The sequence below is a fragment of the Syngnathus acus genome, chromosome 8 (assembly GCF_901709675.1).
Source record: "Syngnathus acus chromosome 8, fSynAcu1.2, whole genome shotgun sequence".
In the NCBI taxonomy this organism is placed as follows: Eukaryota; Metazoa; Chordata; class Actinopteri; order Syngnathiformes; family Syngnathidae; genus Syngnathus; species Syngnathus acus.
Window position 1 is genome coordinate 6,434,570 of NC_051093.1, and position 26,487 is coordinate 6,461,056.

The 26,487-nt window shown below is 42.9% G+C and overlaps 3 protein-coding genes across 7 annotated transcripts; 1 reads left to right on the forward strand and 2 right to left on the reverse strand.

The window, feature by feature from the left end:
- Positions 1 to 330: 330 nt before the first annotated feature.
- Positions 331 to 15,094, reverse strand: usp7 (ubiquitin specific peptidase 7 (herpes virus-associated)). 4 transcript variants are annotated; one of them, XM_037256419.1, is made up of 31 exons: positions 14,531 to 15,094; positions 11,542 to 11,646; positions 11,265 to 11,463; positions 10,649 to 10,787; positions 10,484 to 10,572; positions 10,256 to 10,364; positions 10,016 to 10,146; positions 9,264 to 9,318; positions 9,099 to 9,179; positions 8,795 to 8,885; positions 8,480 to 8,562; positions 7,945 to 8,054; positions 7,406 to 7,583; positions 6,831 to 6,975; positions 6,591 to 6,721; positions 5,983 to 6,117; positions 5,336 to 5,437; positions 5,149 to 5,254; positions 4,813 to 4,905; positions 4,646 to 4,713; positions 4,344 to 4,444; positions 4,099 to 4,252; positions 3,928 to 3,995; positions 3,508 to 3,616; positions 3,333 to 3,410; positions 3,156 to 3,256; positions 2,938 to 3,037; positions 2,587 to 2,706; positions 2,442 to 2,513; positions 2,271 to 2,361; positions 331 to 2,136 (listed from the first exon to the last, which is right to left on the reverse strand). In XM_037256419.1, the coding sequence occupies exons 1-31, from the start codon at positions 14,625 to 14,627 to the stop codon at positions 2,030 to 2,032; spliced, it is 3,348 nt and encodes a 1,115-aa protein (XP_037112314.1). In that variant the 5' UTR covers positions 14,628 to 15,094; the 3' UTR covers positions 331 to 2,029. The 4 variants fall into 4 exon arrangements, with proteins under 4 accessions (XP_037112314.1, XP_037112313.1, XP_037112315.1 ...); XM_037256418.1 differs by having other exon boundaries at positions 3,508 to 3,610; positions 14,531 to 15,034; XM_037256420.1 differs by lacking the exon at positions 14,531 to 15,094 and adding an exon at positions 13,854 to 13,992.
- Positions 6,023 to 26,189, reverse strand: dctn5 (dynactin 5). Of its 2 annotated transcripts, XR_005098512.1 has the most exons (7): positions 26,007 to 26,189; positions 25,796 to 25,864; positions 25,590 to 25,708; positions 25,196 to 25,307; positions 24,142 to 24,244; positions 23,833 to 24,046; positions 6,023 to 6,036 (listed from the first exon to the last, which is right to left on the reverse strand). XR_005098512.1 is itself a non-coding variant. In XM_037256423.1 (6 exons), exons 1-6 carry the CDS (start codon positions 26,052 to 26,054, stop codon positions 23,949 to 23,951), a joined length of 549 nt encoding a protein of 182 aa, XP_037112318.1. In that variant the 5' UTR covers positions 26,055 to 26,189; the 3' UTR covers positions 23,409 to 23,948. The 2 variants fall into 2 exon arrangements, 1 of the variants encoding a protein (XP_037112318.1); XM_037256423.1 differs by lacking the exon at positions 6,023 to 6,036 and having other exon boundaries at positions 23,409 to 24,046.
- Positions 18,156 to 22,977, forward strand: c8h16orf72 (chromosome 8 C16orf72 homolog). The gene is made up of 5 exons (XM_037256422.1): positions 18,156 to 18,551; positions 19,537 to 19,617; positions 20,068 to 20,135; positions 20,227 to 20,437; positions 20,766 to 22,977. Exons 1-5 carry the CDS (start codon positions 18,356 to 18,358, stop codon positions 21,083 to 21,085), a joined length of 876 nt encoding a protein of 291 aa, XP_037112317.1. The 5' UTR covers positions 18,156 to 18,355; the 3' UTR covers positions 21,086 to 22,977.
- Positions 26,190 to 26,487: the final 298 nt, after the last annotated feature.

Consider the following 26,487-nt stretch of genomic DNA (forward strand, 5'->3'; position numbering starts at 1 on the left):
AATTAGAACAATTTTCTGGCCACTGTTTCAGCATAAATCGACCTCCAAATGGGGTGGGGGCGTTTTTTCTTAACTTGCAATTATTACAAATAAGTCTCAAGTAAGTTTTATAGAGCCCCACCTCTACGTGTTTTTATTGAATAAACATTCGTCACTTACCTGCAGGTCTTGTGACATGCATTTTCCTTGCAGTCACTCAAGTGCATGGACAAAAGGGGGTTATTTTTTTAAAGTGTGATGACCCTAAAAAATGTATGCATTCTGTAGAATGAGTTTTATTTTCAAGATCTTGAGTTAAGGTGGTCAGCCAACGACATAACAAGCAGCAATTTTTTTTGTAGAAAATTTTATTCAACATACATTTTCCAGCAAAAAGGCAATATACAGGTATAGTTGTCGTACACTGCTGCTACACTGAGGATTTTCAATTGGAAAGAAACTGATGTGATTCTGTAGGTCATCTTTGTACTGCACTTTGAGACGAGACAAAACTGATGCAATTAGTTTGGAAAACATATGCAAATGTAACAGAATAGAGAACTGTCAAATGATACATCAGGAACGCAAAGAAAAAAAAAAAAGAAAAACCTACACACAAGAAATATGAACAACTGGCTCCTTCTGCACCCCATAACAAAGGCGAGTGTTCCTCTTTAAATTTTACATGTTCATATTTTTAAATATACAATTCATAAATGTTGTCTTTACAGAGCCACACTAAGCATTGAGGAGCATTCCACCTGTGCTTGAGAAAAAAAAAATCATCACTGGGGATTTAAGTTTCTTACAATGCTGGTTTTTGTCCTTTACACAATCCTCAATGTGCCAGCTCGACAAGACTGCGGCTCCCTACCACACAAGCACAGTGCGCTTAACGCTCCCAACCACCAGGGGGAGACACATACTCAGAGCAGACAGGAGAAAGGGATGATAGATTGATGGAGAGGAGAGCTGCTTTGGTGTTACACGGGAGGAATGACTGAGAAAGCGGCAAACTAACAAATAAGAGAAACCCAGGGACTGCCTGTCACAAAAAACAAATCCAAATTGACATTTTCCAGTCCTGAGCTCTCTGACGTTAAGTGCCAGCGTGCAAGATGAAATAGAGACAAATATCTTCCTCATTTTTTCGCCGTTTTATTATTTTTTTTCTTCAAACATTTGCAGTGGATTCTTATTACTGTATACAAGTTCTGAAGAAAGACAAAAAAATAGTCTCCCAACACAACTAAGTGAGGACAACTGTGCGTAAACGTGGAAATACTTAACTTGTTGTTGCGCTAAAAGGGCAAGAGCAGAAAATATAAGAAGCACACTCGGGCTGCGTAAAAAGATGGATCTTAACAGCTCCCAGCTGTTTAGTTGTGGAGAAAATTTCATCCTCCCTGCCTGTTAGTCCTCGCAAACGTACTTCTACTCAACTCTCCTCACAGCAGCGTTTATTTAAAATCAACCCACCCAAAAAAAAAAATAAATTGAGGCGGAGGAGGGAAAAAATTAAGTCTAGAACTTTATGTATATTTATATAGATATATACATTATAGTATAATATTTTATCCTGTGTCACACTTCTCCACATATTAAAATCCAATTTAATTCCTGCCACTTCCAGACAACACCACGGGCAGTCGACAGTTAAGAAAAGCCAGAGAAAGGGGTAAAATGTAATTAAGAGATTGGAAAAAAAAAAAAAAAAACCCCAACTAGACAAAACACGAAGAAAGAAAGAAAAAAAAAAACAGGAATTCATAGTTGCAGTTTATATTGGAGTTGAAGGAGAATCCATCAGCTGCAGCAAAAGGGGGAGCCGAAGACAAGAGCCAGTGCAGAGCTCGCTTGTGTCCAGGCAAGGAGGGGGGCCAAAAGTGATGAGCACACATACGAGCGCCCACATACACGTGCATGCGCACGCACACTCAAGCGCACACTTCCACACGCGCACACCCGTGAGGTTGGTTACAGTCAGTTATGGTGTGAAGTAGGCAGGAAGGAAGAGGAGGAGGAAGAGGAGGAGGAAGGACGGGCTGCTTTAGTTGTGAATTTTGATTGCTTTCTCCAGGTAGGTGTAGCGACCTCTCTTTGGAGCTTTGTTGAAATGATCCAAGCCCAGCCAGGGGCGCGGGTGAGACATGTTGCCTGCGGTGCGGGGGAAGGACACACAAGAGAGAAGAGAGAGAGACACCTTTGTCAATGGACTGCTGGCAGGTTTTTGTAAGGAGGGGGGGGGGGGGGGGGGGGGGGGGGAACAAAAAATCATGAGCTCAAGATACCCGGCTGTGGTTCAAAGTCCTTCAGGTTGACCTCGTACTCGTCTTCAGTGATGTACTGATGTCGGCCCATCATCACAATGGCAAACTTGAACTGCAGAAGTGAGAACAGAGCAAACATGTTACATAGATGTAGGTGCGCAATGTTAAAAGCCACTTGGGTGTTGTACCTACCTTCTCAAATTCTTTCTCTTGGATCTCCAACATTGACTGGATCCTCCTCATCACCTCCCGAAAAGACTCACCCTGGTACGAGGGCAGAGATGAGTAAAAAAAAAAAAAAAAAGGACAATTGCACAACAGAGACACAAAGACAAACCTGTCTGATTTTGAGCAAGAAGGGGATCCCGAATGTGCCGAAGACTTCCTTGTGGAAATGAGCGACAGGGATGAGCAGTTCGCTGTCCTTGTCCAAATCAACCTGGTCCGCGGGAATCTCCTGGATGACCAAGACCGACAAGAGTGAGAGCAGTCACAGTAGAAATATAAGGAACAAGCAAAACACGTTTTAACAAGGCCTCGATGGGTCGAATTTGTCAAAATAGTTTGTACTACTCGTGTTGCAGTGTTCGTTTTTGCCCTTTATAAAACATGCAGCGGGTCACACTGACCCGCGACCATTGAGACGGCAGCAAAGAAGCGGACTTAACAGACAGGTGCACATACAGACCTCTATTCTGAAGGTGCGACTGGCAGCCGGGGATAAACATTCTAGAAGCTCGTCCTCCTGGTGAACCCCGATGATTTTATAGCTTACTATCTCTAACAGCCTGCGGGGAGGATGAAGGAGGGCGGATTAAAACTCTACACCGCTGTCATATCTAACGAGAAAATGGCCGAAACACAGATGCTCGCGCAGGCGTGAGGGTGAGGGTGAGGATGAGATACCTGAGCTTCTCAGAGCCTTTTTCGGAGAGCTCCACTGCCTTTTTACATTCATCCAACAGGTCGCGGACGCAACCGTGTTTGTCCGGGTAGAGGGTGATCTCCTGCAGAGAGCAGGGGTGTTTAACTCTTCACATCGCACGTCGAGCGGTATGTTCGGGTGTACTCGTACGGGCCTACCTCCTCTCGGAACTGGCTGTTGAGCCATATGGATTTAAAACTCCGCCTGTTCTCAAAGTCGGTGATCTTCATTTTCAACTGCATGTGAAGGGGTGGAAAATCACGACATGAATATGACACACATTGCTGTTTTGTCTACTGTCTTAGTTCAACGACAAAAGCACGACGTCGTCACCTGCTGATAATAGAGTTTCTTGGGCTGCCGAGGCTTAAAGAATTGCAGCAGGTCCCGCAGTGTTCCCTCATAGTTGTGTCTGAGAGGATTCCCTGGACCGTCCCTGTACCTGGCCACCACACCACCAGGCAGGGGGGGGGAGGATGGAGAAAAGGGCAAAGGAGGGGGGGAAAGGAGGCAGAGGGCAAAGGGATGGAGGGCGGGAGCCGTGGAGGTCAAAAAGTGGGCAGAAAAGTGCAGAAAAGGCAGAAGATGTGGGAGGAAGAGGGGAGACAACAAAATAAGGTGGGGGGGGACAGGTTATGCAACATTTCTTCAGCATGTCATCCAAGTCAACCGTGTCAATGGCAGCACATGCAGGCCTCTATTATCGTGCGTTCGTGCATGTGGGTGGGTGTGAGAGAGTGACGAGCCTCCTACCCCTGCGACTTAAAGAACTGCAGCAGCATGGGATCTGTGTTCAACCTCTGGGCTACCGTCTTTGCCACCTGACACACACACACACACACACACACACACACACACACATCCCATCCACGTTAGCACTGGCAGCTAGCGGATCATATCTCCACTCGTTTCAAAGTGTTATACCTGAAAATAGTTCATGCGATTGGAGAGCGTGACCACAAAGCCCGGGTCATTGTGGATGGTCTTGTCACAAAAGATGACATCTACTCGGTAGTAGAGGTCCCGGAAATATTCCTTGGCCGTCGGTAGCTCGCTGCTGTCGTTCTCCGGGTCGTCCCTGCATAGTCGAAGGAGAATGGATGCATCATGACAGCAGAATGTGTGGCTCTCTTGGTTTGGAAAAACAAACATTGAGCAGTGCTGCTCACTTCTGGAAGACAATGATGTCCCCATCCATGAGTTCATCCAGGGCCTTGTCCAGAGAGACATCGTAGTCCTGAATCCGCTCTGTTAGATTGGGCTTAACTTCCTGAAACAAACAAGGAGGGCATTGTGGGACATGAAGTACTTGAAATCGGCAACGTTAAGCTCGCTGCTGTGTATGTGAGAAAATCGGACGCTATAAATGTGCAACGAGAAGAGTGCGTCAGAGTTAGCGACTTGTACAAAAGGTGAAAGTGGGAAAGTGTGTGGAACGTGCCAACAAGTGCGTGTGACAGAAATAGATCACCTCATAGAGGATAAGGCTAGTTTCCTGCTGAAAGCCTGCTCGCTCACACATGACGGGTATCAGGTCTCCTGGTAACACACACACAAGAGCAGAAATAAACATTCCACGCTTTTCGACGTGGCGTTGTATACTACATGCTGTGTTATCCCGATGGGGCTGCTACTGACTTATTTTGCAGGATATAGGCGTGTAGATATGTCCACAATAATTTAAGCTTCTGGTTTTGGGGTCATACATCTTCAAGAACAACATGACATCACCTGAAAGGAGGAGAAAGATGGGATATTTGCAAAATGCTCTGATCAAAATATTCAAACAAGTTAAAAAAAATATCCAAAAATGTTGTTTTATTTCATCGTGGACATCAAGTTGAAAAATAACGGTGCACAATCAAATTCCATATCATCAGATGATTGAAAGCTACGGTGACAGCACCAGCTCTTCAAATGAGACATTCAACATAGAACAGGGCACCTTGTCTCAATTCAGCTTTGGGTACTCACGATCTTTGTCAAACTTGGGTAGCGTGGCCCCACTGGCTGCCAGTTCGGGATCCACCGTCTCCAGAAATATTGTCCATGGATTCTCGTTGTCACTCAAGCCAATCATCTACAAGAGAAAAATATCAGGTCATTGACCAGCCGGAAACGATAATAAAGAGAAAAGAGATGTTTCCTGGCAAGCACTCACCGACTTGTTGCAGTCGGCCTCGTAGTCGAGCATTGCGGGCCGCTTAGTTCCGTTGGTACGAGCTTGCATGGGCCACAACCTCATCTGCTCCTGTGGGAAACCCTGCAGGCACATCAATGTAGTGCATTCACGGTGCAATTGGGAAAATCATAATGGTGACATCGCTGCAGGTGTCGTGTAAACACATTGGGCTGTTGACTAAACAGTGGCATCTTTGTGCAACCATCTGCTGCCCTGTATCGTTCAGACGTCTGACAGCCGCGTGTCTGCTTTTCACCGTGTGAATGAGAACAATTTGCTTGGGTCGCGCTTCCAAAGTACACTCTGCCATTTTCCCTCTGGGGATTGATAAAAGATACCTTATTTGCTGGTCTAACATATAATAAATACGCAAAGTTATCAACAAACAAGTCTCGGTCTATTTCGACAGCGCTACCTTATTTTCTTAGGACACCAAAACATTCATGTGGACGGTCTTGCAAGTGTCTGGAGTGATTTCACATGTTCAAATTGATTCAGCAGAAAAATGGCCATGATATAGGAAGCCAACAACTGGCGAGGACGGTGTGAAAAGCATCATCAGCAACACAATAGGAAAGAGTGATAAAAAGTGCAAAGGCTCAGCTTGGCCTGAGCGTATTCCTCACCATGGTCTGGGAGAGGTTCTGGACAAACTCTTGCAGCGTGGAGCTCTTCAGGACCTTGAAGACGGTGTACTTCACCTTCTCTTCATCATACATGTCATTACCCTGATGACCACAGAACTGGTCCTCTGTCACCATCTGTGTACAGGGAGAAGCCATGGGATGAATACAATACAAAATATACTAAATACAGTGTTGAGCCAAAGAGAATGCTTTGGTTTCTTGAGTTCCTGCAGCAGATTGAAAGGTGCCAAAAACAGAGGTTGACTGTCCACAGCAGACGGCCTGCTTAGACTGACAAGACAAGACTCCTTTTATTACCGAACGTTGTCAACTAAACGGACAGCCATGCCAGCAACAATCACCTGCTAACGTTTAGCTTCGAAGCCTGAATAGTTTTGCGGCTCGCACGTCACACGAGTCTCCATTGTTGCACAAATACCAAACCCACATATCCAAAATAAGACAAAAAAAGAATAAAAATAAAAGCGCAACATGTATTTTCATTTTATTGCTGGTTGCTCAGCGGTAGAAGGCGCGAAATAATGTTCAGTCAAAATAAAACCAAAATTTGTTGGACTAACTATGTGAAGACGTTTGCTTTTCCCCACCTGAACTTGCATGTAGAGATGAGCCTCTTGACGCTCCTTCCTCTTCTGTGCCTCTACCCTCTTTTCCTCCTGCAGACGCTCTACCAGCTGCTGGGGTATGTCCACATCAGTCATGGGGAGGAGCACCTCACCTGGGATGAATAGATAAAACGCACGCGTTAGCCGAGCCCATCGCTTACGCAGCCTTTCGAGGTGCACGGAAGCCGGCTGGCTCCGCTCCATAAATCCGGTGTTACGTACTCAGCTTGGATTCCCGTATGTAGACCAACATGTACGCGTTGGTGCAGTGGCGAACAGAGAGGTCGTCATCGTGTCCCCCGTAGTTGTGCTCAATGGCCTCTTCCTTGGTGCAGCGTGATACAACGTCGTCATCAAACTTGCACCACTGCAGCGGAGCGCGGACGGGGCGGAGAGGGTGGGAGGAAAAGAAAAGAAGAGAGTGGCACAGAGCACTTAAGACAACCATTTATGTAGGTTAAGTGACCACATAGCAGAGCGTTTCAAACTCCATTTCAAGACATGCTCTGGCTGATGCTCTGTCAGTGATACTCTGCTGGTGACAGGGATTATTTAGCCAATCTGCTTTTGAATGAGTAGGCTTTGAAAAGTCAGCTGTCAAAAGTCACTGTATAGATCTCACGGATGAAAATGCTTTCTGTGGCCAGACAGATGAGCATCTTCGACTGCATCTCAAATAGATTCCTCATCCAACAACAGAGCTGACAGATCTATCGGCCGCAAACAATCCACACATAACTACAAAAAGACAGAATTTTTGGTGAAATGAATAATATAAAAAAAAAAGTTGTTCTCACTATTGGTTCCTTGACACTCACTTTGCCGTCTCCTTTTGGATTAAGGTAGACGACATAGTGACCGCCATGGTTGTCCCCGCTGTGCACGAGCACGGCGTGCAGGATGTAGTTGGCTGGGTCCTTGGAGTCGGGCTTCTGAAGGAACTCATCCAGAGGTAATTGGTCTGGAAACTCAAACCTACCCAAGACAGGACAAGCACAGAACAGGACGGATGATGAAAGTTCAACTGCGCCTCGGAGACTCTATATTCTTCATTATATTCAACACTCTGAAGCAGAGATGGGCAACTTTGATGATTGCCTGGCATAGTATGTGCAATCCATACATTCCGTTCTATGGTTTCAATGTAATGGAGGACATCGTCACAGGGATGACTCATGGCTCGCAAGCTTAGGGTGAAAAAAATCTATGTGGAAAAATCAGCTGGTGTCACAGTGGATTGTTCCAATAACCATTAGGGGCAATAATTTGCCCTGCAAGGTCACAGCTTGCTTTTCACAGAGAGCATGTTGAAGTGATGCTGCTGCCGTTGTCATACCGGTCATTAATCTTGATGTTTTGGTCAGTCTGCGGATCATACATGAACCTCATCAGCTGCAGGTGAAGGATGGGTGGGAAAGTGAGAAACTTCACTCCTTTTTCAGCTTCCTAGGGAGCAAACAAACAAGTACCTGGTAAGGACATCACATCCTGAATTTTGACTTGACAGGTTGTGGGGTACCCTTATTAGGCAAGTGCAGCGATTCCCAACCACTACGCAGCAGCCCAGTGTGCTGTGCGAGATCATCCGGTGTGCCGCAGGAAATGAGCCCATTTCACTTAAATAGCTCAGAAAATCACATTATCTACAAATAGCTACCGACCTTGGTAACCTTATCAATGTTGCCATCAAAATATAGTTACAAGCAAAACAATGAAATGGTCATATACTGAATAATAGAAAGGACACGATTGTAAAGTATATATATTTCTAATGTAAAATATGTGCTGTGATTAAAGGTTGGGAACCACTGGGCTAAAGTACGACATGTGTGAATTAATTTGGGTAGGACATATTGGGAATGAAAGCTTACCTGCAGGCCATGTTCTCCGGCATCATATTTGTTGTCTCCATCTAACTGTTCAGTTGCAACGTAATCCTTAAATGACTCAAAAACTGGAAAAGGGAGAACATTTGCCAGATTCGATATTAAAATGGTGGTAGCGTAAAACAAATGAAGTCATCAATTTGAATGTTTTTATCAAGAACACAGACCGACCATGACATTTTTACCAGTGCTGACCGAAAAACTACTCAATTAAAATCACTGTGTACTGTGTACGACTGGAAACAAGTTTATTTAAAAAAATTACAAAAAAAAGCCCAAAGTTGTTATGCTCATACTCACTGTTCTTCTTTCCTTTTATACTAAGCTGGATGTCATAGTAATCCTCTATCCGCTCTGATCGGTAGTCCACATGCTTGCACTGGATGTATGACTGGAGAGACACACATGCACACATATGTAATCTGTAAACTGTAAATACAATACTTGTGAGACTTCAAATTTCTGAACAATCTTTTTCATACATGTTGTGAGCACCTCGTTAATGCGTCAAACTGGATAAGCCAGTTAGCAGAATTGTTCAACAACCACTTAACTCCAAACATGACACGCCTGTCAAAGAGAATGATGCGGATAGAAAACCTACCACCATCTTTCCCCTGAAGAGTTTCGGGATGGTTCCCTCAACACATGTGCCTTTCATTTTGTTCTCCACATTGTCAAGGAGCTGAAATACACAAAAACAAAACACAGAAAATTTGTTTTCAGCAGTAACACACATACACATTGTTTTTGCTTTATTAAAACTCACCACCCTGCAGAGCTCTTGAACATCATGTTGCATGAAACTATCTAGAGTTTCCCATCTGCAAAACAAACAGAAACAAACAGAAGAGCTATTAGGAGACAGTAGCTACAGATTACCATGCAGAATTCCCTCCGGGTTGAGACACCATTCATTTACATGAACGACACTCCAAAAAAGGCACACTTCAAGTATCTGCTTTAGTTTTGGTGAGGACCTCCACATAATAATAGTTCTTAGTCTGTTACCTAAAACCATGTGACAACATCAGATTACTCAGGCAGTGAAGAGCATCATGACTGCCACGTGTCAATCAATGGTGCAGTAGAGTGGTTCTCAACTCTAAAAGGTTTCAGAACCCTTGTTGTAGTGTATTCAAATTAGCATGCAATGAAAGCTGATGCCCGTTTGGCCAGTCGTGAGTGAACTAAGAGTACATTAGACGGAAATTTCAGGTAAGCCGGGTTCCTCAGAAGTATGTAAATTTTTCATATACTGAGCCAACACACTATATCAATAGACAAGCAGGCAATGTGTAGAATGCAAACATTATGGAGACAAATGCTCCGCTTCATTTTTCCTCATCCTAACCCAAGTATACTACAGAATGAGAATCACTTTAGTGACCATATTTTTCAAATTCATGATGTATTTATTGACTAGTACGACTTACAACCTGAAGCAATTTATAGCCTAAAAAATGAGGTACTTGTAATTCTACACAACCAACTCTAAAAAAAGTTTAAATATTTAGTTACCCAAAAGACTTGGTGAGTTTCTTGGTGCCAACGGGCTTGTCGCTGTGTTGCAGCTCATAGAAAACCCTCTGCAGTGCCAGAGGAACACTCTTGGATGAGTCGTCTCCCTCTGTGGGCATCATGTATACTGCCTGCAATGATTGGATTGACACTTTAGGACGACTATTGTTTTTTTTTTACCCACCATTATAGTCATTTCTAAATGAACAGACAGACGTGTAAAAGGACGAAACATCTCACCCGGCGTAGTTGGTTGGTGAAGAAGAGTGTCTGTAGTAGGCTATTCATGTAGCAGGTCGCTCCTTGGTTCTTGAGTCCTACATAACCTGTGTGCTTCTTTGAGTCCCAGCTGGTCACATACAAAATAAACGTTATTGTTGGAATGCCGCATGCCTTCATGGACACAGTGCTGCTGAAAAAGCCAGACTTGGACAGCTGGGGCAACAAAGAGTATTAAAAACTACATACGCTACTCCATGTGGGGCATCCGCCTGGACGTAGACCTCAAATGTGACTTTGTCGTCATCAATAAAGCCCCTCTCTGGGTCAGTGACGTCCTGCAAAACAATGTCAGGCATCGAGTTCATAAAGGGCACCAGAAAGTTGAAACAAAAAGAATGGGAATGTACTTACACTCCAGGACATAAAGTTGGAAAAGCCCCAATCGTTCTCTTTGTGGAAGAACAGGTGACCAATCCTGCGACTGAACGACTTCTCGTCGTCTTTGTAGTTGATGATCTTTAGCATGGCTTGTGCATGGCACGACCATGACCTGAAGACAACACGATAGGGTGCCATATAGTTATTATCTAAACTAAAGGCTTACTTCACGTTATTGCGCAGGTTGTTTACAATGTCAGTCCTATCAACAATGTTAAGACTATTCGTCAACAAAACACTGGCAGAGGAAGGCGGCACTTAGTCTTAGCAAATATTAATTCTTGAAGAGAAAAGCGAGACCTCCCAAAATTGTATATATCACCATAATGTATACCGAACATTAGAAGCAGTGAGGGGGAAAAAAATCCATCTACTTGATGTGTATTTGATTACTGTGCATTTTACCATCTGTTGTTTATTTTAGCGTTTTTTTTTTTAATGTGGGTACAAAAACATGCATTTGTGGCGGTGTTCATTTTTCTTCATCTAGTACTACTTTGCATGAAGCGCCAAGTGAACATTAAACATGGCAGTACAACCAAATCCTACTTCGTCAGACAAAGTCATAATTCAGAGAGAAAACACATACGTGGAGTCTGATTCCGCATTACACTGCAAGAAGAAGCCCACACTCTTCTGGTGTGGCCGGTCCGCGTAAAAGCGTGGCATCACCATGATCTTCCATGGGAGGTTGCGGACAAAGCAGGACGGGCTGAGAACTGACTCACTGAGGCGACTGAAGCGCTCCACCACAAACCTAAAGGTTGCTTCTGACCGCCAACTGGTGTCTTGGGTGAGGGAAAGGGAGGAAGTGAGAAAGGGAAGCTCATGCTAATGGCAAAATGAAAGTTGTGTGCCCTCCTCACCGTCCTCCATGTCTTCCTCTGTGTTATTGTGTCCGTCTGCCATGGCCATGTTACCATTGATGACTGGGTTGGCTGGAATTCTTGGAGGGTCGTCTGTATCCCCAGCTGAGCGGACAGAAACAGAGGGACAATGCCATTATTCTGCATGACGATCGGAGCAAGGACATCAGTCATAAAATTTTCTCCTCTTGTTGTACACATGGCATCCATTATTGGAAATCCATTTCCGTGGGATATATGCTCAGAATCAATGATCCAGAAACATAACACTGTTCAAGGATTCCTTCAATAGGTCACGTGAATCGGCAAATTTACCGACAGTGACTAAAGACATGTTGACCTTTTTGTAAAGGGTTGTAGCATTCAAGCAAGCCTAAAAGAAAGAAACAGAGGGACGAGTCATGGACCAGCCGACCTCCTCAGGCATTTGGGAATACAATGCTGCATGGAAGTGTAACTCCAGGCTCCGAAAAGCTGCATCTAAAGCGTACAACCACAAGAACAAAACAATGGATTCACCCTAAGAGAAATTGACATCTGCCAGAGTCTCGACCCAAATCATATTGAAATATCTGTGGTGTGACTTGGTGGGCTGCATGAGAAACCTCCCTCAGAATTTGATGGGTTCTGTCCAATTTTGCAAGAAACACTGGTAAAATATGAACAAGTCTGTTGGACTTAATCCAACATCATGAATGAGCTAATGGTATAGGTCCCTCTAACAGATTTTGGTTGTACCGGAGGTTATAAATCGTAATTTCTGACCCCAAAAACATGACTCACCGGTTTGTCAGTGGAACAACACAGCAACTGTTTGCCAGACTGCCATTAAAGCTATTAATACGCGCTTGTTTGCTTCCTTCAAATTTGAACAAATAAAAGCTCTCGCCAGTCGCTCTGGTTGATTGATAAACTAATGACCATGCTTTTCTCTTGCATTTGGGGCTGGCTTCAGTGTTTGTGGGAAGACGGTCATTACCAAGTGATTTTAAAATAACTGATGTCCTTTTGAACGCTGCATCACAAATGTTTATCGCTGGAACTCAGCACCTCCAAAATCCTCCATTTTTCGGAGACCTACGAAACTTGGTGTTCTTAACAATGCACCATTTTCAACATTAGACTGATCGGTATTTGTAAAAGTAACACCGACATCATGGACTGACCAACAGTATAGATTTGTAAATAACGAAATTTACCATATTGTGACATGGGAAGTTACAGCTTGTGAGTTTAAAATATTATGCAAAACTATGTTGAAATCATCATCCGGCTGGTAAAATGATAAACATATCAGGGGAGGCTGCTACACGTGAAAAGCATACAATGCAACATTTAATAAGTCGAAGTACCTCAGGATTACTAGTAAATACATAGTAAATTCAAGCGACCATTTGAACGAGTCATCTTGTGTGCTGGTTAAGAACGCTTGACAGTGCGTTTAACCAGAAATTCAAATCAATAGGGATAAGTGACGCAGTGGATGCTGAGGGCTCGCAGACTTGTACTTGATCTAAAATGATCATCGGGAAGAAAAACACATTTGATATAGTCTACACGCTGACGAGTTACGGGTGCTTGCTGCAATGTTGCTGGCAGATGTGCCGCGACTACTGAGTGGACTAACAAAAACAGAGATGATTAAAAATGGCGAGCTCCATGCTGTTCGGTCTCATACAATGAAGCAGCAAATCCCCGCGCTGCTCCACAGTGGGCCTGGCCTGACTGCGGCGGCAACATTAGTAAACATCCAACCACCATATCGCCATTTAAAACACATTTGGAGCAACACACGGCTGTTTTTAGAATTATTTGTTATCTCGATCGCACTCACGCCACATATTATACCATTAGCAATTTGGCAAAGCGGCACTGACGCAGCTGCGTTAGCCACATAGCTCGTTAGCAAACACTTAGCCAGCGTCCGTTTTCTGTTAAAGGCCGTCATTAGCAACCATTAGCTGCTACCGTGACAAGTAGGAGCTAACAGCCTGCGATAAACGACAGAGGACAAATTATCACCCAAAAGTACAGATATACGCGCTTAAAAAAATCGCGAGGTGTGAAAGTAAGGTTTAAACGGGTGCCAAGAAGAAGCTTGTAAAACACAGGCCACCATTTTAGAACGCCACACACCCCCTCCGTCAGCGTTAGCTCAAGAAGCTAACTAACGTGTTTAGCGAACGTACGAAGCCAAATGGGCCTTGCTGTTAATTGCATGGCTTTCAATTTAGCAGCAAGCGTACGTTTTACCGGCTGAAAAGCATCGAGTCTCAATCAGAAGCATACATTGTAATTCGAGCAAAGTTTACTTGCGTTCACGTTGGGAAGGCCCCAAAACGAGTTTCTACTTCTCAGGCCCCCCTTGTGTCCTCACGTCACCAAACATGATGATGCTAACGCATAACATGAATTTGTCGAGTAGCTTCAGAAAGTAGGTCTTCATGCCTCGATCACGTAAAAATGTATTCGTGGGCTCTTCAGCAAGGAAACGCAGGAGCTACAAGCTGTCAAAATTCCACCCACCAGTCACCCCAAGAGAATGGCAATGTTATATCCAGCAGTTTGTTTTAATTTATCATATTAACAAGCCCAGTGTTTACAAACACTCAAAATTGCACATCAGCACTGATCCACTTACAAGAGAATGAGCTAACGCGAAGAGTAAATTAAACGAAACGTGTTCTTTCTTAGCATATGAATGAATGCTTCAAACGACTTTTAACCATCTTGCTTGGGTGGTTTTCTTTAGCATCCACAATCATAACTTGAATGTAGTCACACAAAAACTTAAGCTTATAAAGCAAATGAGGTCAACTCTGCAAAAGTATGCTGCAACGTACGCGCAATCAGCACAAACGCAGCCGGTTAGCTACGGGCCCTCATGTTTACTGTAAAGTTCAACTCCCCTTGCACGGATGCAACTTCATGCACACTTCGCGTAAAGGCCTCAGTGGTTTAACAAATGCTTCCAAGTGCAATCACTAACCTTCCATTTCCATATCCTCGGGTTCGCTGAGCTGCTGCTCGCCGGCTTTCTGCTGCTGCTGTTGTTGCTGCTGCGTGTGGTGATGGTGGTGGTTCATGTTGGCAGCTTTTGTTGCGATGCGGGGCTCCCTACTCTCTCGGTTGCCGTCGACGTCGCCCGAGGCCGGTTCGTATGCGAACCAGGTTCTGGACTGCTGCTGAGGTGTGGTAAGATGCGGAGGTGGGGTGGACCGCTCGAGCCTGGGCGGCCGGGCCTGCTCTGTTGCGACCTCGGCCTTGTCCGCTGTCAGCGCCGGGGATTGAGGAGGGGAGGTCGGCGGGGGAGCGGGTAGAGAAACGCGGACGTATTTGCTCGCTATTCGCCCAATTTCGGCGCCTTTGGTGGGTGCGAGTAGCTGGCTTGCTGGGACTACGGCTCGGGACTCCGAGGAGGGAGGCCCGTTGAAAGGAGCTAAATTATTCCGGCTTTCCACCGGGAAGTGTGGAGCAAAAACACGACCCGCACCTGGTGGAACAAATAGCCGGTTTACAGCTAGCTTAGCTACCTGACACAAGGTAGCCAAAAAACGCTAAAGATACAACAATGAAAACAAAAGCTCTGGCAGTAGACACACATTCAACAACTTTGCTTGCGATATCCCCAGTCCGTGTGCTCCTCCGTGTGTCCCTCGCCTGGGGAAGAGCGGAGGAGAAAGCTATCCATTCAAACCAGGTTGCAAATCGGAATAGCTTGCACTGACGTTAATTTGGAAGTTCGCGGAGATGAGAGTTGCCGCGGCCCCAATCCAAACAGATCACCCACAAAAGCGTCCCTACTAACAAAAAGCGGCAGGCCGTCGCATTCCCGTCAAAGTGCCGTTCCCCAAGAGGAATGTGCGTGATCATGCAAGCGTTGTGACTTGAGTGGCGCTGGCCCTCGACACGCTCCTCCCGTCCGTTTGTGCGAGGTTCAATGTGTTGAGTCAAAATGGCGGCCGCGATCTTCAATGAAATGTCACATCCGCATGGAGATCCAAACAGTGGCCCAGCCCCGCAAAGGTTCACTTCCACCGCTCACCGGCATGCGAAATACTCATCATATGCGCGTCATCCTTCACTAAAAAAAAAAAAAAAAAAAAAGTACGGCAAATTAAAAACAGGGACATTTGCAGCTGATTGTCTTTACTCTGTTATACTGGGGGGAAAAAAGACATGTTGAAACCTGTTTAACATCCGCTTCGTCATATTCCTCATTTTACCTGAACATTGTTGCTAACTTGAATCATTGCATCATAATTGTATATATTTTAAAATGTATCGTACACGTCAGCCCGAATTATTCGGTCAATCAGTTAAATCAAACAAAAACGTTTCAACCTGTGAGCCTCTATCAAATTGGGAATTTTTTTAGCATAATGGTAAAGGTGGAGGAAAATTTTTACAATCAGTATCAAATTGGAATTTTTTTTTCGCATAATGGAAAAAGGGGAGGAAAAAATACACAATCAGTTAATTTCAGTGTCGTATGGGTCTTATTTATGGTACGCGGGCTCCCTCTCGTGGTCACTGCCGAGATATATCTCGAATTTGCATTTACAATAAACTTAAATAACTGTTTAATTAAAAAAAAGTACAATATGTATTCAACATAAACTGAACTAACTACTAGAACAAACTAAATGGTTTCATAAATATGATCCTCTAACAAGTGATACTCAAAAAAGAATCACGACCTACATAGGTACAGTATAGTTGTATTTAACCATCCAGTGAAATTCAACTGGTGTGGTTGTTGTTGCTAACATTTACTTATGTATAATTTGTATTTAATTTTGAAGTGCAATATATTCTAATTAAATTAAGTACATTTTACTGCAGTTTTAAATCTGCACAATGTAATAGTGGACTATAACTATATCAAATACACTTGTCAACAATGATACATCTGTCTTGCTTTTGATAAACATTTGCGTCTACAATGCATGTGTATTTTAGCGCCTTGTTTTTTTTTTTTTTGCAAAGTACCAATTAATATGCATTTCTGCATTTTACGTCACTTACCTCTAAACTTCTTTTTTTTTAATAGTATGGACTTTTGGGGGTGTATACAGTGCTGCTGTGTAATTTATATCCGTTGACACTTGGATAAATATGATCACAATACACAAAAGTGATATTCTGAGAACCGGTGGACGTACATTCATTTGTCAGTTTGAAAAGGTCAAGCAACAAACGTCCGAGCATATGTCATCACGTTAGCTTGTGCTCATCTTTGTCGGCTTTGGCGAACTCCGCCACGAGAAATGTCAATTGATAATAACCCTTTATGTCTGTGATGTTACCAGCGCGCGTGGTCCATGTTTTTATGTTATTTACACGAGTACATTTTTTAGTATTAACAAAATGGCCACCTGTCAATTTTGAGAGGAAATATGAGGGTGAGGAAAATGTGAATTTACGTTCGTATCAACACGGAACTGGGACATTTAGCGCATAAAGTGGGCGATCTTAAAAAAACACCAATAAGTCAATTTTATAAAAATACTCAAGTTTTACAATAACTTCAACAATCAGATTAATTTGAGTTGCAGTCGCCACACAAGCATAGTTGTTGACTCGTGTCTCTATTAATAGACCCAATGGAACATGTTATTAGGCAATAAACTAACATTAGAATTCACATCGGAATACATAACGTTTGTTGTCATCTAAAAAAGAAAATGTCATAGCATTGAGAAACACTTAATAAAAATGCCACCTTCTAGTAAATTTACCTCTTATTCTTTTCAGTATTCCAGCTGACTTTGGGCGAAACGTGGTGTTCACCCTGAACCGGTCCCCAGTTAAAACACAAGAGAAACATTTGACAACCTAAAATGCGTTGGAAAAGAAGCATACCCTTCGTTCCATCTTTGTTGCCGGTCCATGCCATCTTCGTGAGGCGGATCTTGTTTGTTTTGAACTTGTCAAGAGGGGCAACTCTTAAAATAAACGTATGCTGTACCTGAGTGTGACGTCATGCTCGTATCGCCCCATCCGCCTCGTTTTGCTGTGTATTGCTCAGAAAACCACTCGTTTTTTATGTTTTATGCGTATATACAGACATCAATGGTATATTAAAAAACGTAATTTATACAAATCAATACCCTACGCCATTAAAAGCAAGAAAACAGTCATTTCTGTTGGTAATGTTAATGCGTTTATATTTTTCATGTTTCATTTTTTGCACGTTACTGCAGTTATTGTACAAAACCAAACAAAAGAATAACGACGCCTTTATTACATTTATTACAAAACAACTCAAAAAGTAAATCATAGCGATGATAATGACAACACATTCAATATTCAAAAGAGCACAAGGAATTCCAAAATAACGACTTTTTGAGCATTATCATTTAATTTCTAACATTATTTACATGTGGCATTGTAGTTAGAAGACGCTTGCGCTCTCTTGCAAGCTTTCGGAATGGGGAAATTTCACGGAGGTTCTTTTGTGGCAGCGCAGTGAAGGGCAAGTCCAGGACGCAATGGACTTGTGGCTCTGGAGATAAACCCCGCCTTTTTGGTTATATTTGACCAATCACCGTCAAGTTTACGACGATGGGGCGGGACTAAGTGAACAACAAGGTAGTTTACGATTGTATATATCCCTGACGTCTGCAACTCAGAAAATAGTCGGCTAAGCACAGCTTCAGAAATGGTCGAGATACCGTAAAGCACAATCGAGTGCGAAGTAGTGAAAAACGCTCTATTCTTCCCTCAAGGACTCTCACGCAGTTCGAAATATCAGCCACATACGTACCTTCAACTCTTACAAGTAAGGTTTCTCCAAGTTGTTCGCGTATTCATGGAGGAGAAGAAGGAAGACGGCGACTCGGAGATCCAGGAACACGGACCCGAGCATTGGTTCTCAAAATGGGAGCGGCAGTGTTTGGCCGAAGCGGAGCAGAGGGAGCCGAGCGAGGAGGAGGCCGACAACGACCAGGATAAACTATGGCATCTTTTTCAGAACTCTGCCACCGCCGTGGCACAGTTATACAAAGGTTGAAGCCGTCGCTTTCTTGTGTGTCTGCTTGTTAGCATGATGACACCGTCAACCGAGCCTTTAGCTTGTTGATTAGCAACTTAGCTCAGCCTTACTGACATTTTGATACATTGATCAAACTCTGACTGACTCGCTGGTGTACACAGCAACTTGCACAACCGACCGAGCAGTGCATCATTTACATAAACTTGTCAAACGCGAAGATGAACTATGAACTTGATTGATGGCCATAAGTTGGGAAACCGAAAGAGCCCCGTGTTGCTTCTTGGGCGAACATAACAGCGTCTGTTCAAGAAAACCATCAACAACAAATCCACAAATGCCGTAGTGTCAATATACTAGTTTGATGATTCGATGGTGGACCATTTTGTAACCCGTCGCTAGCCAAGCTAGTTACAAAATGGCGATGGTAACAACAATCGTATATACGCGACATTCCCAGATGACAGTTTGTTGAACTGTCAGCGTTACCATCTGTTTTCCTCGCCGTTACATTCCACGTCTCGCAGAATGGCGACCAAAGTTAATCAGCCCAGCACACATGCTCGCACTTAGACACCCGGTCAGCTGCTGAGTGTACACTTATCGAGACAACGTGTAGCTTAGCCAGCCTTCCAATCACAAAATGGCGTGAATATTATTAGTTGCCTGTGTGAAATTTGCTTCGCCCTCGTCCAGTTCCGACGATCTGCTCGTGTTGACCATCGATGTCCATATTTTTAGAGCTTGTTGTGTCCACCGACATATGTTTGACATTGCTTTGCAACTTTACTGCTGAGAGGACACTTAAGCTGGTGAGCGGAGCGACTCCTTTCTTTGCTGCCAAGCTCGCGAACTGTTTATTTTGGTGCGAGTGACTTTGTACACCCAAGATAAAATGGCTTCACCTTGATGTGCTTCTTGGATCTTTAGCTGCCTCATGTTGTCATATCTGGATAACCCAAATGACCACCCCCTTCGCCCCTCTTGTATCCCCCCCAAAGATCGAGTATGCCATCAACAGGGCCTGTCACTGTGGGTGCCATTTCAGAATGCTGCTACAGCAGTCACAAACTTATACAAAGGTACCACTGCCACCTCACCATCGTTCTACTTTGGAGTTGGAAATACAGCCGATAACCTCTAATTGTCAGATTCAATAACACTGTATACACAGCACATACAATGGAACCTTTAAGGTCAAGTAACATCATTTCGAAAATGCTCAAAAGTCTTGATTTGTTTCAATTCAGAATACTCAAGACGTAATGGGACAAAAAAACGTTTGTACATAAACAGACTTCAAAGTCTGGGATGTATGACCAATACCAACGTTACTGTCTTTTTACTCTTCTGTTACAATGTTAGGAATTCGCCAGCTACAGCTACACAAATGCCATGTCACACTAAGAATGAGATTGCACTGGACTCTGTTCTGTAGCCTTTGTAGAGAGATCACAACATATTGTGTAAAGGCATCCGAAAGCATGTTTTTAAAGCTTTTTTTTTTTTCACTGTAACTTCAATCATCTTAGAAAGCGTCGATGCCCATCAGAGAAGCTTCGACAGGGGCATCCAGATAGGACACCAGCGGCGTAATAAGGTTGGCCTCGTATTAGTGTTAAGAAAAAATAGGCTGGGGGGGGAAAAAAAAAAGCCTCTGAATTTCTTGTCATTTCTACACCACCTTGTAGGACATGTTAGCCTGGGTGAAAAAGCGCCGGAGAACCATCCGCAGGGAGGATCTTATCAGCTTCCTGTGTGGCAAAGCACCGCCACATAGGAGTAGCAGGGCCAACACAAGGCTGGCCATGGTGGCACCCAGCCGGGCTAACTCGCCGGTTGAGACCGGCTCGTCTGTAGAAGCCGACCTCCAGCCGTTCAGGGAGGCCATCGCACTCCACGGTAAGCAAACATCGAATGTGACTGCATTTCCTTACAAATGAGTCACTCAGTCAAACTGAGGAAGCAGTCTGACATTTCATCAGTGAACGATGATTCAATGGTGGGTTCCCACTGTGTGTACAAGTGTGAGACAGAAAATGTCTGTCCGCATGTGGTTCCGAGATAAAGTGAGTTCAGAGCGGGCCAGTCGTGACAGCAGGAGGCCACTCGGCTGGGTTTGTGAGCGAGAATATCTCTGAGATCGTTCTCGTTTCTGCTTTTATTGGGATGAAACCTCCGCCTTGTTTTGGATCTTATTTGACTTAATTTGCCGATCTACCATTTGTAGGTCTGAGCGGCGCCATGGCGAGCATCAGCGTGCGTTCGGGCCCCCCGGGGTCTCCTACGCACGTAAGCGGGAGCAGCAGTAACGGAAGCGGCGCCGGCGGAGGGGCTTCGTCGGGCTCGGCGGCGCTTTGCCGCGGCCGACGTAACGGCCTTCTAGACGTGGACTTGAACACTTTCATCTCTGAGGAAATGGCGCTGCACTTGGACTCTTCCGGCTCGGCGTCGGCCGGCGGAGGAGGTGCGGCCAGGAAACGAAACTCCACCCAGTGCAGTGACGTCATCACAGACTCGCCGACTCACAAACGCAACAGGCTGATCTGAGCCGGGCCGAAGCTTTCCGTTAAGACGGCGGGACTCGTCGTCTCCCTTCCTATTATCAAATCGGAGCGCGTTGCGTGCACCCGCTCCACCGTGTTGGAGGGATCCTCGCAGTTGTCCCTCGGTGAAGACACACTGTGCTGAAGCCACTTGATTCTTGACACATTTGTGCCCTTATCCCCCCCCCGCCCCCACCCACCACCTTAATAAGGAAGTGAGGTGTCACCGAGGACGTCAAAACGCTTCTTTCTGTTACTCGCTGTTCACTCGCAGCCCACATTTGATGTCCTTCCCTGTCCTTCCGACGCTTCAACCACTTTCTCTTCTTTTACCGCCAGTGTTAAACATTATTTTTCGCTGTTTTCAACAGCGATAGCCAAATCTTAAGTTTCACGCCTTTTTTTGTGTTATTCTAGTATTTGTTGAAAATATTTTTTTTTCCAGATAACGCAACCCCCCCCCCCCCCCCCCCCCCGCCCCAATTTTCAGTCTTATTCTAAAAAGCAGCTGCTGCTCTTCTATGTGATTGCGCGACGTTTTCAATAAGTTGCAATAAGGCTTTTTGCACTTAAGGTTTCATGCAAACAAAATCGGCTCTTCCATTGCATCGCAGTTTGTAAGCGTCCGCCGATTCTAACGCGGACGCGGGCGAGCGCGTTCCGTCACGAGCGGCAGAGCTCTCGCTTCTAGTTCTCGTCTGTTTTGTTTCCATAAAAGTGAGAACGCCGGTCTTGTAAGAATCAAAGGAATACGTCACTAAAAAAGACAATAAATGCCTATTATTTAGTGACGCATTCATTTCCGGTCAGGCTCTGATGTGTTGGAGACATTTACACTTGAAGTGACCCACCGTTGATATCAGTGGCAAAATGTATGTCAGTTTTGTTGACACTTCAAATCTGTTTTACTTCAGCTCTCATACTCCTGCATGATTACTGGCTCGTCTTATTGTCTCTTTCATTTTTTTTTTGTCGTAAAAACAATGAAAAGTGGGATTTCATTCGACTACACAGCCTCTGACCACATGTTAAAGGTGTCATTGCTGAAGGCTGTTTGTTTGGATTTGTACAGTTTGGAAAAAAAGAAGTGCTGTTAATTTATCATAGGAAGGATTTTGTTTTTCAATAGGAACTTTCCCTAAAACTAAAACACTTAATCTATGGAAGTTTTAGTCCCTTAATCACACATGGGGAAATCTTTTAGTCCTTCCTCAGGGGGGTCTTGTTAAATTGTGGAAAAAGAAAAAAAAAAAAAATCCAACCAAACAAATGTTTATTCTATATTGTAAGCATTTGCTGTTTAAATATTTTCAGACTTATATCGCAATTCCTCTGAGGTTTTATTTGTTTTCAAATTGTATGGCGGGCCAGATCCAATGTTCTTGAGGGCTGTATGTTCCTCACACCCCCTTGCCTGAATGTGTCACAATATGGTGAAAGGAGGATTTGTTGGCAGCCTGTTTCTATTGTTTCAAATTGGGCAGTTTTTTGGATGATTTGCTTAGCTTTCCTTTTCCACACGCTTTACTCTGCTCAGTGGTTTAACATTCACTCGCATCTGCAGCACTTTTGACTGAAAGGCAACACGGTGGTTGTTGCACGTCACATCTGTTAAAGTGTGACGTATGTGTGTGTGTGTGTGTGTGTGAAGACAAGAGCTACATTTCAAAACAAAAACATTTGGAATTTAATCCCAACTCTTGTTTTTTGTCACTTTCTACAACGGGCAGACTTGAGCCACATGTTTGAAGCCAATACTATCATCAGCTCTTTCTTCATACACAATTGTCAAAAAAGTAATAAATGGCTAATCTATATACTTAACATTTAATTGTTGGTATAATATATGTGGTTCACATTGTAAAGCTGAAATAAAACAATTGAGTTGCAACTTGACTGAGTCATTGAAACTTTTGGGGGGGGGGGATGAAAAGTGGCCTCTGTATTTGATTTAGATTTTGTTTTTGTTCTCACAGCTACGTAGATATTACAAGAAACGTAACGTACATAAAGATACATTAAGAGTTAACTGAAAACAGTTTCACGCAGTTCTACTTCTAGCCACTAGATGATGCTACAGTAAAACCTTTACATTTTCTCACGTTCCCTATATTTGCGTCCTCCCAGAACCACAAATTGGCAGTTAAATACACATATATGCACAAATATACATATATGTACATATATATACGATGATAAACATACATCTGCATATATATAATATCATAAAGGTTATTTTGCAAATACAATGTATATATACACATTGTATTTGCAAAATAAACTTTATAATACACTGTGTTGTACTTGACACAATACCAACCGCAAAGTATCATGAAATTCAGCCATTTTCTACAGTGTTTATTCTCAGTGGCGCTTGAGCTTATCTCATCTTACAATTAGATATGAAAGGAATGACTGACAAATGCAGCAAATTCTTTCAATATCATTTAATTTACCAAGATCACACGAGGCATTTCTAGGAGTGGATGAGATGCTGTCTCTTGCTCAATGACATCACACAAATGTACACTGTAATGAGGAATCCCATTGTTCAGTTCTAGTGTTTCTTCCAACAGCGTTTTGGTCCAAGTTAGTCTTATCTGACTTCCTCACTGACAGGCTGAAAGTCATAAGTTCCTTCAAAAGATGCATTCTCCTTCCTTCTTTCTCTCTGATACATAATGTGACATCAAATTACCTTATGATATAAACAAAAGGGACAAAAAAATGTTTTGTGATTTTTCAAGGCACAGCACTTCACTTCAAGCTCTGCTTTTAGGGATTCAAAGGCATCCCTGTGCATGTAGACAGCGAGCTGGACCTTGTACAAATAAAAGACGGTTGTAACTAAAAAGACCTTGCAACCTTTATATCTGGCTGAGGGGAAGAAACTTCTGGTAGTAGCTCTTAGTGACGTCAATCATCAGGTCCTGTGTGCATTCTGGTAGCTCCCCGGAAAACAAACCTGAAAGGTTTAAAAACAGGTTTAACACCTAAAATATTCACAAAGAACAGAATAAAAATTAGGAAGATGCGTGTGTGTGTGTGTGTGTATGAGACCTGGGCATCCAGAAAAGACGGTAAAAGGAGGCACCACTGTCTCAGGAGGAAGGACAGTGTTGTCCAAGATCTTGCAGCAGTCTTTCAGCACACAACGGCGACCCTAAAAAGATGACAAATACTAAATGAAAAAAGTATATATTCAAATGTATATTTGATTCATTCATTTCTTTTTGTGCTCTGGGCCTCAAGATTACTACGGCTGATAGATAACTAATAATTAAAACACCGCATCTTTACTCAGAGACTAAAATCTGTCATGGAGGAGATTCTTCAACACATGTACATTTACAAAAGTATTTATAAAAAAAAAAAAAAAAATCCAATTAGGTGAGCTATTTATCACGATTCATAAAAAGTGCTCATACAAACTATATATACTATACTGTGGATATCAAAAGTCTACACATCCCTGTTTAAATGCCAGGTAAGAAAATGAGACAAATAACAGTAAGAAAGGAGCATGAGAACAGCAAAAATAATAAATAATAAACCTACACTGAATATTTCTAAATATTACCTCTTTCAGCCTCTATCAACAACATACCTTCATATTTTCTTTAGCTGACACAAACGCCAAATAATGACTTTCCAGGATAAGGATTTCCAGCTTGAAAAAAAAAATCTCTCTGCGTCCTCCATTGTAATTTTTCAAGTGGTCCGAAATGTGACATTGCGCAAATGTGATGTCACTTTGTCTGGACGGAATGCTAAATTATGAAGTCCCAAATTGCTTCACTTGAAGCTGTAAACACTGTAGTTTCATTCAATTCAATTGAAAGAAAAAAAAATTCAAGAGTGGGAAGTCAAAATTAACAACCGAGATCATTTGGGGTCTAAATACCGAGTGACATTTGACAACATTTCACATCTTTTCATGGATTTTTCACTTTTTCCCCCAAAACATGAATATATTCATGAAATACAATAACTGTGTGTTGTTCAGTGATTCCACAGCAACTAAAAAAAGCATAAACTCTGCTTTCATCATGACTTGCATGTGACCGACTAGAGCGGGTGAACCGCTGTTGTGTGTGTCTGAGAGCAAACTCACAATAACGCAGTTCTTGCCGATGTGGACGTAGGATCCGATCTGGGCTGCGTTCACAACGCAGTCCTCCTCGATGAACACGTGGTCGCCGATGTGAAGTGGGAAGAAGGCCACACTGCCGGGGAGGAATCGAATTTAAAACACATTTTTCCAATATTACCCACTTTTGTACAAAAAACAAAGAAATTGTGTTATTCAAAAACATTTGAAAACATTTAAATCATCTTTTGAAATACCAACTCAAGTTCTATTCCCAAAAAATGAAATAAAGTAAAAGCAAATGAACTCTTTTCATGTGACGGAAGCGTCTAATCGTTCCAGTAGTACATGTGTGTACATTGTATTAAAACACAACATTGTTCACCAAATAATACATAAGAACAAAAATATTTGTTACCCTTTGCTGAACTTTTTGAACGGTGGACGAATGACACTCCTGCTTTTAACCACACAATGTCTGCCAACCCTGACATTAGCCAGGTCCCCCCTGATGATGCAGTCATTCATAACGATGGTCTGGAGGAGAGAGTTAAACAAAAATTAAAACCACAACGTAATTCATAAAAAAAAAATACACGATTCATCTTATCCCTGTCAACTTACTTTGCCATTAAGTACGATGTTTTGACTTCCACAGAGCACCGACTGCCTGCTCACCTTGTTGCCAGACGCCTGAAATTCACAATTAATATGATATTAATACCGAGAGATATCGCTTAGGTTAACACAACTGATGCCATTGTGGTCCAACGCCCCATCCAGCTAGTTAGCTACATAGCACACTAGCTAACAGCGTCTAAAAAGAATAATTTACCGTCTCAATGTACTCCGCTTTGTTGTACAATATTTCAGACAACTCCATGGTTGAAAAATAGCGGAGCTATTTATGAAATGATAGGGGAAAGGCAAATGTGAAGCATTTGTTTGGTTAAGGTCCGCTTCTTCCACTGACAGCTGAATTGGATTGATGATCAGACAGTATAAATTGAGTAAAGTCTTATCGATTGATTTGACCGTACACAACAACGGAATATTCCATTAGAATGTGTTTCTAATTTTTTAGTTTAACAGGTTTGCTATCGACGCATAATAATTGTAATTTTAATGAATAATGAATGTACTTTGTCAACTTAATCAATTGTGTAGTTAGAATTTGATTAGTTATGCCTGGGATTTTAAAAGAGCTGTTAATGTATGTTGTTCTTTTTGAATAAGTATATTTTAATTTTAATATCTACAAAAAACATTAAGGAAAACCAAACAAATATAGTTTTGCCTGGTTTTAAAAAAAGATA

Excerpts from the sequence above, each read along its gene's own strand:
- dctn5 (XM_037256423.1), bottom strand. The coding sequence starts at position 26,054 with ATGGAGTTGTCTGAAATATTGTACAACAAAGCGGAGTACATTGAGACG. Across the intron at positions 25,865-26,006 it reads AAGCGGAGTACATTGAGACG|GCGTCTGGCAACAAGGTGAG; the intron begins GTAAATTATTCT and ends TGTGAATTTCAG. Across the intron at positions 25,709-25,795 it reads ACATCGTACTTAATGGCAAA|ACCATCGTTATGAATGACTG; the intron begins GTAAGTTGACAG and ends TCTCTCCTCCAG.
- c8h16orf72 (XM_037256422.1), top strand. The coding sequence starts at position 18,356 with ATGGAGGAGAAGAAGGAAGACGGCGACTCGGAGATCCAGGAACACGGA. Across the intron at positions 18,552-19,536 it reads CGTGGCACAGTTATACAAAG|ATCGAGTATGCCATCAACAG; the intron begins GTTGAAGCCGTC and ends TCCCCCCCAAAG. Across the intron at positions 20,438-20,765 it reads GGAGGCCATCGCACTCCACG|GTCTGAGCGGCGCCATGGCG; the intron begins GTAAGCAAACAT and ends TACCATTTGTAG.
- usp7 (XM_037256419.1), bottom strand. The coding sequence starts at position 14,627 with ATGAACCACCACCATCACCACACGCAGCAGCAACAACAGCAGCAGCAG. Across the intron at positions 11,647-14,530 it reads CGAGGATATGGAAATGGAAG|CTGGGGATACAGACGACCCT; the intron begins GTTAGTGATTGC and ends CTGTCCGCTCAG. Across the intron at positions 7,584-7,944 it reads AACATCAAGATTAATGACCG|GTTTGAGTTTCCAGACCAAT; the intron begins GTATGACAACGG and ends TGTCTTGGGTAG.